At 50.5% G+C, this 10,301-nt stretch overlaps 1 protein-coding gene across 1 annotated transcript; it reads left to right on the forward strand.

The window, feature by feature from the left end:
* Positions 1-3,896: 3,896 nt before the first annotated feature.
* FAM25A (family with sequence similarity 25 member A) lies at positions 3,897-10,301 on the forward strand (the record flags this gene model as incomplete). Its single annotated transcript, XM_080695273.1, has 3 exons — positions 3,897-3,969; positions 5,090-5,152; positions 10,168-10,301. 3 exons carry the CDS (start codon positions 3,897-3,899, stop codon positions 10,299-10,301), a joined length of 270 nt encoding a protein of 89 aa, XP_080551399.1.

Genomic DNA, 10,301 nt, shown 5'->3' on the forward strand with positions numbered 1-10,301 from the left:
CCTTGACTCGATGATATAGCCAGCTGGTCCTTTGCCAGATTGGGTTGTTGGGCAAATTCCCCTTGAAGAAATAGTCTGTTCTTGTCAAAGGCAGATTCTCCCTGCGCAAGGGAAGGCTGGACTTGGCCTTCTGACTCAGGATACGCTGGCATGGGTGCTTGTGTGTGAGGCTGCTTGGCTGGGCCCTCTTCCAGGATGGGGTGGAGGGTGGAGGGTGGGCCCCATCTGAGTCAGGCGCTCCCTCTTCGAGGCAGGTAAAGTCGGTCCCTGCAGGAGCTGCCCAAGCCCAGCCTTTCAGACCAGAAGCCAGCCATAGTTAAGGGGTCTTTGGCTAAAAGCACTCCAGACTCAGAGGTCTGCCCCAAGGTGGGTATAGAGGTTGCTGGGGCACATGCTGGGCTGGAAGAAGAGTGAGATGGTCACAAGCCGGAGCTGCAAAGCCACATGGGATTGGACCTGGCCCAGCCTTTTACCATCTCCCTACTTGGCATTTGGGGACCTGAACCAGGCAGCGGGCCACAGTGTTCCTCACTGGGTCTCTGGGCAGCACGTTAGAGAGGCACAGGGTGTTGAGGGCAGGGTCAGTGTGGAGGGAACAGCAGTGCCGGGCAGGGGGCGAAAGGGCAGCTCTTCCGAGAGTCTCTGCAGGCTGAGCTGTGGGTGGAGCGTGTGAGAGGGGAGCTCTGAGGAGCACCCTAGGCTGAGGCTCCCAAAGCTGCTGGGTGTCACCTGTCAGGGGAGTGAGCGGAGGAGACCCCTGTAGGGTGGGGTCACATACAACCTCAAAGGAAACAGAGAAGGAGCTTTGATGGATCCAGGGAGCATCCCTGTGGGCCCCTCAAGTCTGTTCCCCAACTGCCCACCACCCCATCTCACTCTGAGGCATGGCCTGGGTGGGACACTCTGGAGTTTGGCTGGAACGGGGGTGAACAGGGCCAACTGGACCTGTTTGAGCTCCATAGTCTCCACTTTCATGTCTCTTTTGGGGTCTACAGTGTCACACAGATCTTTTTATATAACTTGCAAGAGTAATATTACTCTATTCCATGTGTGTGTGTGTGTGTGTGTGTGTGTGTGTGTGTGTGTGTGTATGTGTGTGTTGGTACTGGGGATTGAGCCCAGGGGCATTCTACCTCTGAGCTATACCCCTAGTCCTATTTTATTTGTATTTGTATTTTATTTATTTTTTATTGTTTGTGGTACTGGGATTCCTGGAAGCCCTTCTACTTCCGGGCTACGCTCCCAGACCTACTTTTTAAATATTTTTTTTATTTGAAAACAGGGTCTCTTAAGCCAGCACGGCTGGCTTTGAACCTGTGGGATCCTCCTGTCTCTGCCTCCCAAGCGCGGGAATTACAAGCGTGCGCCACCAAGCCCGGCCTTATTTTTATTTTATTTAAAAATTAAAAAAAATTTTTTTTTGTGGTACAGGGGTTCCTGTAAATCCTTCTACCTCCGGGCTACACTCCCTGACCTATTTTATACCTTTTTATTTGGAAACAGGGTCTCTTAAGCCAGCACGGCTGGCTTCGTACCTTCACGATCCTCCTGTCTCCGCCTCCCAAGCTTGGGGATTACAAGCGTGCGCCACCACGCCTGGCTATTTTTATTTTTGAAACAGGGCCTCACTAAATTGCAGAGGGCCTAAGTTGCCAAGGCAGGCTGTGTACCTGAGATCCTCCTATTTCAGTCTCCCAAGTACTGGGATTACAAGTGTGTCTTTTTTGTGTATGTATGTATGTGGTAGGTGGGATTGAACCTAGGTGTGTTGTGCCCTGAACTATATCCTTAGCCCTTTTCTCCTTTCTCTCTCTCTTTCTTTCTTTCTTTTTCTTTTTTTTTTGGGGGGGGTACTAGGTATTGAACTGAGGAATTTTACCTTTGAACTACACTCTCAGCCCTTTTAATTAATTAATAAATCAATTAATTAATTTTTTGTGTGCAGCACTGAAGATTGAACCCAGGGGCATTCTACCTCCTGGGAACAACCCAGTCCTATTTTTTAATTTTTTATTTTTTGGTATTGGGGATGGAACCTGGTGGCATTCTACCTCCGAGCTATACCCCCAGCCCTATTTTTTATTCTTTATTTTGAAACAGGGTCTCACTGAGTTGCAAAGGGCCTAAGTAGCTGGTGCTGTCCACGAATTGCAATCCTCCTGTCTCAGCCTCCTGAATGCCTGGATTATAAACATGCACCACCACTCCTGGCCCCAGCCCTATTTTATTCTTATTTTAAAACAGGGTCTTGCTAGGTTGATGAGAGTCTCACTACTTGCCAAGGCTGTCCTTAAACCTATGATCATCCTGTCTCAGACTCCCAAGTACTGGAATTACAGGTGTGTGCCACCTTGCCTGGCTCAGTTTTTATTTTGAGAGTCTAAGTTTCTGAGGGTCTCACTAAGAATCCCACACTGGCCTCTGAAGTGCGATCCTCCTGTTCCAGCCTCCCAAGTACTGGGATGATAGGCTTTGCCATGGTGCCTCACTTGTATTCCTTTTCTTAAGGGGGCTTCTCCAAACTGTGTAGACCTTGATCCATCTCTACCCCAGGGATGTGGCAATGACATGACTGGGCCTTGGCCTTGTGACCCAGAGGTCCTGCTGCCCACAGCATTCTTGGCCACCCCAGGAGGCTGGTCAGAGGCTTTCCAGTGTCACACAGGAATGGAGCACAGGCTGTGAGGCCCTGGTCTGGTAAACACTAATTAGGCCCCACCACACCCAGGAGGGCAGCTCTGACGGGTGAGGGCCCCGGCTGGGGGAGGCAGCCTCCGACCTGTCTCAGGCTGGGGCCCCAGGGGCAGGAAGGTGGGAGACCTCTTCTTAACTCCTCTGGCTCCAAGGAGTCTTACACCCCAGCCACCCCTTGGGCCACCCTGCTGCTCGGTCAGGGCTCATTGGCAGGGTGTGTCCCTAGCACATCCGTGATGCGGGGGTGGAGCAGGTACTTACCAAGAGCTCGCAGCTTTGTCCCCCTGACTGTCAGTGATATAGTACAGTTGTCCCCATTTTACAGATGAGGAAACTGAGGCTTAGGTTGGGCCAGTGACTAAGGGAGGCAGCAGCTGGCGTGTGGCTTGAGGCATCTGTCTCTGCTGAGTAATGCGTGTGAAGTACAGGGAGCCGGAACTGCTGCTTGAGGGGGTGTCTGTCTAGCTGGGGCCACAAGACCTCCCTGAGGTGTTGGGATCATCTCTCAACCCCCTAGGACCTGGAAGGAGGCCCTGCCGACCTCCCAGAGCCTCCCCTCAGCATAGGGCTGGGATTCGCCCCGTCCAGTGCATCCTAGCGCTGGCCACTCAGGAGCTTGGGTGAGGGATAATCACCTGGCAAGTCAGGGTGACACACGTCTGTGGAGGCTGCAGTGTTCTCCTCTGCTGTGGGCAAGGCCCCGCCCTGCACTCCCACCTGTCCAGTGGAGGCTGTGGAGCTGTTTTACAAAGCCCAGGTCCTTGCCAGCAGGATCATGCCTGATCTCAGGGACTGCCTGGGTCCTCAAGCTCATAGAGGCTCTCAGAGCCTGACTAGGCCATCCTGGGAACCCCACTCAGTATCTGGAATTTCTAGAGCCCCAACTTGAGGAGCCTGGATCCCAAGGGCTGGCAGAACCCTCATCCCCAGAGCACTCACACCCCTGCCTCGGCTGACCGGGCTTCGTAGAGTCCCTAGGATATGGGGTGGGGGTCTCACTGCGAGAGGGGCTGTGCACAGCACTGGGGCGTCTCGCTCAGCCTCTTCCTTCTGCTGCCACCTGCAGTGACTCATCGGCCCAGCCTTCTTCAGGCAGAGGGGAGGGCTGGGCGTCCCGGAGCCCAGTGAGGCATCAGAGGCATATATAAAAGCAGGCTGGTCCTGTCCCCAGTATCCTGCTGGTCACTGCCTGCTGCTGTAAGATGCTGGGAGGCCTGGGGAAGCTGGCGGCCGATGGCGTGGCCTACCGTACAGAGAAGGCCACCGAGGGAGTGGGTAAGGACCCAGGGCTTCTTTCCACCTGAGCGGGAGTGAGGCCGACTCGACTGGGCCTGTCGGAGGCTGAACAGAGCAGGCAGGCAAGGGCCTGAAGGCACACCAAGGCTCCTTTGGGAACCCTGGCCCTCCAAGAGAAGACAACGTTGTGGGGTGCAGGGGCTGGGGAGGGCAGCTCAGGAAGGAGCCTCCAGCAGCCCTCACTCTGTGGGGCCTGGTCCAGGGCCTACGGCTGAGGGCAGGAGGGAGGCCAGCCCAGACGAGGTGCTAGGTGAGCACCTGGAGGTTTGGATCCTTCCCTCTGGAAATCTGAGGCACGCTTCTGTGTCAAAAATGCCTAAGCTGGGAAAACGAAGGTGGATTTTAACTCCCATCCTAACCTGATAGCTTTAAAGGGTCCTTCATTTTTAAAACCACTGACTCAGATTCTGCTCAAAGTCCGAAAGGACATTTTTCATTTATTCCCGGAACTCAGGGACAGGTTGTGCAGAGATTGGCAGGTGCACTTGGTGGATTATCCAGGTCCCCTGCAGGGTGGATGGTGAACAGCTTTTGCTCCGGCTTGCTGTTCTCTTGCCAAAGATGGCAGATAGGTCCCTGTTTCATTTGTAACTCCACAGCCCCCTGAGTTGTATATTATTCCCCTTTGACAGATAAGCAGAAGTGGTGGTAGAAAGTGGAGTTAGAATTAGAATCAGTTCTGATTCCAGAATCATTCACTTTTAGCATGTGACCACCCAAACTGTAAAGATCTCCAAGGTGGGCAGAGAATCTACTCTTCCTGGGGAATTCCTTGGTTTCCCTGGAGGAGGCTGAGGGCCTAGGCAGAGGCAGGATGGCAGGAATCTCCTGAGAGGTGTGGTGACCTGGCTGTTGGTCCCCAGCTGGTAAGAGGCCCGGCCCTTCAGCATTTTGGGCCCTGCCAGGCCAAGGAGCATGGAGCACCCCCACTTATTGGGCTTACTTCCCCACAGCAGCCAGGCCACTGTGGGGTCTAAGACGGGAGCCAGTGAAGGCCCTTCTGAACCAGCCTGGTGTGCGCCCCACCCTGGACGTCCAGGCTGCCCTGAAGGGCAGCGGCAGGCCCTGGGCCCTCACTCTGACGTGTTTCCGTTTTCAGTTCATGCTGTGGAGGAGGTGGTGAAGGATGTGGTGGAGCACGCGAAGGAGGTTGGAGAGAAAGGTATGGAGGCTGAGGTCGGGAATTGTGGTGGGGGGAGGAGAAGAGGAAGGGAAGGAGAGAAAGAAAAAGAAGGAAGAAAAAGCCTCGCATGGTGGCACATGCCGGAGGTTTGCAGCCAGCCTCAGTGAGGTGTTCGGTGACTTAGTGAGAACTTGTTTTAAAATAAAAAGGGCTGGGAATGTAGCTTGGAGGTAGGATGCCCCTGGTTCAAGTCTCCAGTACAGAGGAGAAGGATGAGGAGGGAGGAGGGAGGAGGGGGAGAGGGAAGGAGACAGGAGGAGGAGGGAGAGGGAGGAGGAGAGAGAGAGGAGAAGTGCAAGGGAAGACGGAGAGGGAGGAGGACAGCGAGGGAGGAGGGGGAGGGAAGAGGAGAAGGAGAGGGAGGAGAGACAGAGGAGAGAAAAGGTGGAAGAAGGAGGAGGCAGGATGAGGAGAAGGAAGAGGAAGAGGGAGAAAGAGGAAGGGGAGAAGGGTGGTAGCAGGGCGGGTAGCTCAATGGTAGTGGATTTTGCCTAACCTGTGTGAAGTCTGAGGTTCTATTCCTAGCACCCAGGATTAAAAAAAAAAAAAAAAAAGAACAGAAGTTGGAAGGGAGGCAGGGGGACTAGGAGGAAGGGAAGAAGGAAGGGAAGCTAGGTGCTGGGGCTAATCTCTTCATGCCTAACCAGGTCAGCCCTCTCCTGACATTGCCCCCTTTAGATTGCTATGCAATTATCCTGGCATGCAATTATCTGTTCAGACTACACCTTGTGTTGGGGCTCATTCCTGGTAGTCCTCTCTGTGGAATGTTAAGACAAAGTTATAAGAGACAATGTGGCAGCAAACCAGGACAAAATATTTAAAATATAAAATTAGAAGCCAAGCCGGGCGTGGTGGTGCATGTTTGTAATCCCAGCATCGGGAGGCTGAGACAGGAGGATTCTGGTTTGTGGCCAGCCTCAGCTACTTAGTGAGGCCCTTTGCAACTCAGTGAGAGCCTGTTTCAAAATAAAGAATAAAAAGTAGGGCTGGGGTGTAGCTCAGAGGTAAAATGTTCCTGGGTTCCATCACCAGTACTGAAAAAAAAAAAAAAAAAAGCTGGGTACGGGGTGCACACTTGTAATCTCAGCTCCTTGGGAGGGAGGCAGGAGGACAGCACGTTCATGGCCAAGCTGGGCAATTTAGCAAAATCTTGTCTCAAAAAAAAAATATAAGAAAAGGTCTGCGGATGTAGTTCAGTGGTACAACAGTCCTGGGTTCTCTCCTCAGCACAACACACACACAAGATATAAACTTGTGTATTTATATAAATATTTATGTGATGAGTATGTGCTGTGATTAGAACTGTGTAAAAGGCAGATGGGAAGCTGGGCATGGTGGTGCATGCCTGTAATCCCAGTACTTAGGAGGCTGAGATAGTAGGATTGCAGGCTCAGAGCCAGAGGCTTGGATCAACTTAGTTTCCATCAACTCTGTTTCCAAATAAAAAATATCTTTATTTTATACTTTGCTGGGGTGTACCTCAGAGGTAGAATGCCTCTGGGTTCATTCCCAGCACTATAAAAATGTTTTAAAAAGCAGATGATACCTCATTCCTTACAACAAAACAGATCTGAGATGAATCAAAGATTATTTTTATTTTTATTTATTTTTTGGTTGTACTGGGGATTGAACTCAGAGGCATTCTACCTCCAAGCTAATCCCCAACCCTTAAAATTTTGTTTTTATTTATTTATTTATTTATTTATTTATTTATTTATTTATTTATTTATTTAATTTTTTTGTGGGTCTGGGGATGGAACTCGGTCTCAGCCTCCCAAATGCTGGGATTACAAGCGAGGGCCACCACACCTGGCTTTTGTTTTGTTTTAAAATAGGATCTTGCTGCCAGGCGTGGTGGCGCACGCTTGTAATCCCCGCGCTTGGGAGGCAGAGACAGGAGGATCGCGCAGGTTCAAAGCCAGCCGCGCGCGCTGGCTTAGGAGACCCTGTTTCCAAATATAAAATGTAAAAAGAGGTCTGGGAGTGTAGCCCGGAGGTAGAAGGGCTTCCAGGAACCCCAGTACCACCAAAAAAAAAAAAAAAAAAAAAATAGGATCTTGCTAAATTGCTGAGGTTATGCTGGAACCTCTGGTTCTCCAGTCTCAGCCTCCCAAGTACTGGGATTACAGGTGTTTGCCACCATGCTTGGTCAAGGACTTGAAATTTATTTTTTTATTCATTCATTCGTTTGTTTGTTTGCTTGCTTGCTTGCTTGTGGTATGGGGGAATTGAACCCTGGGGCATTCTACCTCTGAGCTACATCCCTAACCCTATTTTTATTTTTTTAATTTTTTTGCAGTACTGGGGATTGAATCCAAGGGCATTCTACATCCAAGCTTTATTTTGAAATAGGGTCTAAGTTACAGAAGGCCTCACTAAGTAGCCGAGACTGGCTTCAAACTTGAGATCCTCCTGTCTCAGCCTCTCAAGTACTGGGATTACAAGCGTGTGCCACCACGCCCGGCTATTTTTAAAAAATGTTTAATTTTTATTACTTTTTTGTGGTACTGAGAATGGAGCCCAGGGGCACTCTACCTCTGAGCTACATTCCCAGTTTTATTTTATTTTATTTTATTTATTTTTTGCAGTACTGGGGGTAGAACCCAGAGGCTTTTCTACTTCCGGGCTATGCTCCCAGACCTATTTTATACTTTATTTGGAAACAGGGTCTCATTAAGTCGCTGAGAGCCTCACTCAGTAGCTGAGGCTGGCTTCTAACCTGTGTGATCCTCCTGTCTCAGCCTCCCAAGTGTTGGGATTACAAGCAGGTGCCACCACACCTGCCTCTTTAGTCATTTATTTATTTATTTATTTATTTATTTATTTTTGTGGTACTGGGGTTCCTGGAAACCCTTCTACCTCCAGGCTACACTCCCAGACCTATTATATATATATATATATATATATATATATATATATATATATATATATATATAATTTTATTTGGAAACAGGGTCTCTTAAAGCCAGCGTGGCTGGCTTTGAACCTGCGCGATCCTCCTGTCTCTGCCTCCCAAGCACGGGGATTATAAGCGTGCGCCACCACGCCCGGCTAGTCTTTTATTTTAAAGCAGGGTCTCACTAAGTTGCAGAGGGCCTCACTAAGCTGCTGAGACTGGCTCCAAACCTGTGATCTTCTTATCTCAGCCTTCCAAGTTCTGAGATTACAAGCGTGCGCCAACATGTGACTTATTCTTTATTTTGAAACAGGGTCTCACTAAGCTAGTGAGGCCTTCATTATGTAGCTGAGGCTGATCCACTTGTCTCAGCCTCCTAAGTACTGAGATTACAAGTGTGCACCACCATGCCTGGCCAGGATTTGAATTTAAATACATTAATTTAACCCCTTGGCAGGTTCCGTTCCCGGGTTAGGAGGCCCCAGCACTGGCCATGTCTCACGGCAGGCTCTGATGCTGGCCTCGCCTCATGGCAGGCACCGATGCCGGCCTTGCTGGCCCCAGCACCGGTCTAGCCCTTCGGCAGGTTGTTATTCTGGCCTCGGAGGCCCCAGTACCGGCCTTGCCTCACGGCAGGCTCCGATGCCGGCCTCGCTGGCCCCAGCACGGGCCTAACCCCTCGACAGGCTCTTAGGCCGGCATTGGAGCCTGCCATGAGGCTAGGCCGGTGCTGGGGCCTCCGAGGCCGGGATTGGAATCCTGCCAAGGGGTTAGGCCGGTGCAGGGGCCAATGGCCAGCATCGGAGCCTGGCGTGAGGCAAGTTCACTCCTGCGGCCTCCAAGGCCGGGACCAAAGCCAGCTTAGGGGTTAGACCAGTGCAGGGGCCAGCGAGACCAGAACTGGGGCCTCCCATGAGGCAAGGCCGCTGCTTGAGCCAGTGAGGTCTGGATCAGTCCACTGAGTAGCCAGGCCACTACTGGGACCATCAAGAGTGGGATCGGTACTTGCAACGCAGCATGCACAGAGAAATATCACAGAAAATATAAATCAGACGCTTCTCTTAATCAGCAATAACTAGGAGGAAAAGGGCAACAGGAAAAGGTTGAGCTATAGAAAGGGCCCTATAGTGAAGCAACTAATGTGACCAATCAGAGGGTATGTAATACTGGAGGACGGAGCCTCTTTAAAACGCAGGAGGTACATAAACAAATGTATCAAAGTAAATCACCAAAGAAGCGTGGGATGGAGGGAGGGGGAGGGAATGGGATGGGGGCTGGAGGAGGGCTAATTGGATGATGTGTGCTTGTATATCCTCTCAAGTCTTGTACTCCAATGTGATTGATATATGACTACAATGCACCAATTTAAAAAATTAATAAAAAAATAAAAAATAAAAAATAAAGGGGAAAGTTGGAACGAGAAAAAAAAATACATTAATTTAGTGAGGTGTGGTGGCAATACTTGAGAGGCTGAGACAGGTGGATCACAAGTTAGAGACCAGCCTCAACAATTTGGTGAGACTCTCAGCAACCTAGGGACCCTGTTTCAAAACAAAAACAAAAACAAAAACAAAAACAAAAACAAAGAAAGCCGGGCATGGTGGCTCACGTTTGTAATCCCAGCATTCTGGAGGCTGAGACTAAAATAGGACTGGGGGCATAGCTCGGAGATACAATGCCCCTGGGTTTCATCCCCAGTACTGCAAAAGAAAAGAAAAGAAAAAGAAAAAGAAAAAAGCTGGGGTATAGTTTAGAGGTAAGCTGCCTCTAGGTTTAATCCTGAGCACTACTAAACCAAACCAAACCAAACCAAACCAAAAAACATATATGTAATCACTCATAACTGAAGAGATGCAAGTTGTTGGGGAAATAAAACCACAGTTGTTTTTTTCCAGTGCTAGGACTGAACTTGGGCGTCTCATGCATGCTGGGCAAGTGGGCTACCGCTGAGCTCCACCCTCAGCCCCAATAAAGCCAAACTGAATCCACTCTACAGGAGCCCTCTGCTTTCCATCCCAGGGGCAGCTCCAGTAAGACGGCCGCACCTGCGGGCCTCTTGGGGCCTCACCTACACTTTGGTTCTTTTTCTTTCCTACAGCCGTTGCCGAAGCCTTAAAGAAAGCACAGGAGTCAGGAGACAAGGTGGTGAAGGAAGTCACTGAGAAGGTGACCCACTCGGTCACTGACGCTGTCACCCACGCAGCGGAGGGCCTGGGCAGGCTGGGACAGTGA

This window comes from Muscardinus avellanarius, assembly GCF_963383645.1.
Source record: "Muscardinus avellanarius genome assembly, chromosome: 4".
In the NCBI taxonomy this organism is placed as follows: domain Eukaryota; kingdom Metazoa; phylum Chordata; class Mammalia; order Rodentia; family Gliridae; genus Muscardinus; species Muscardinus avellanarius.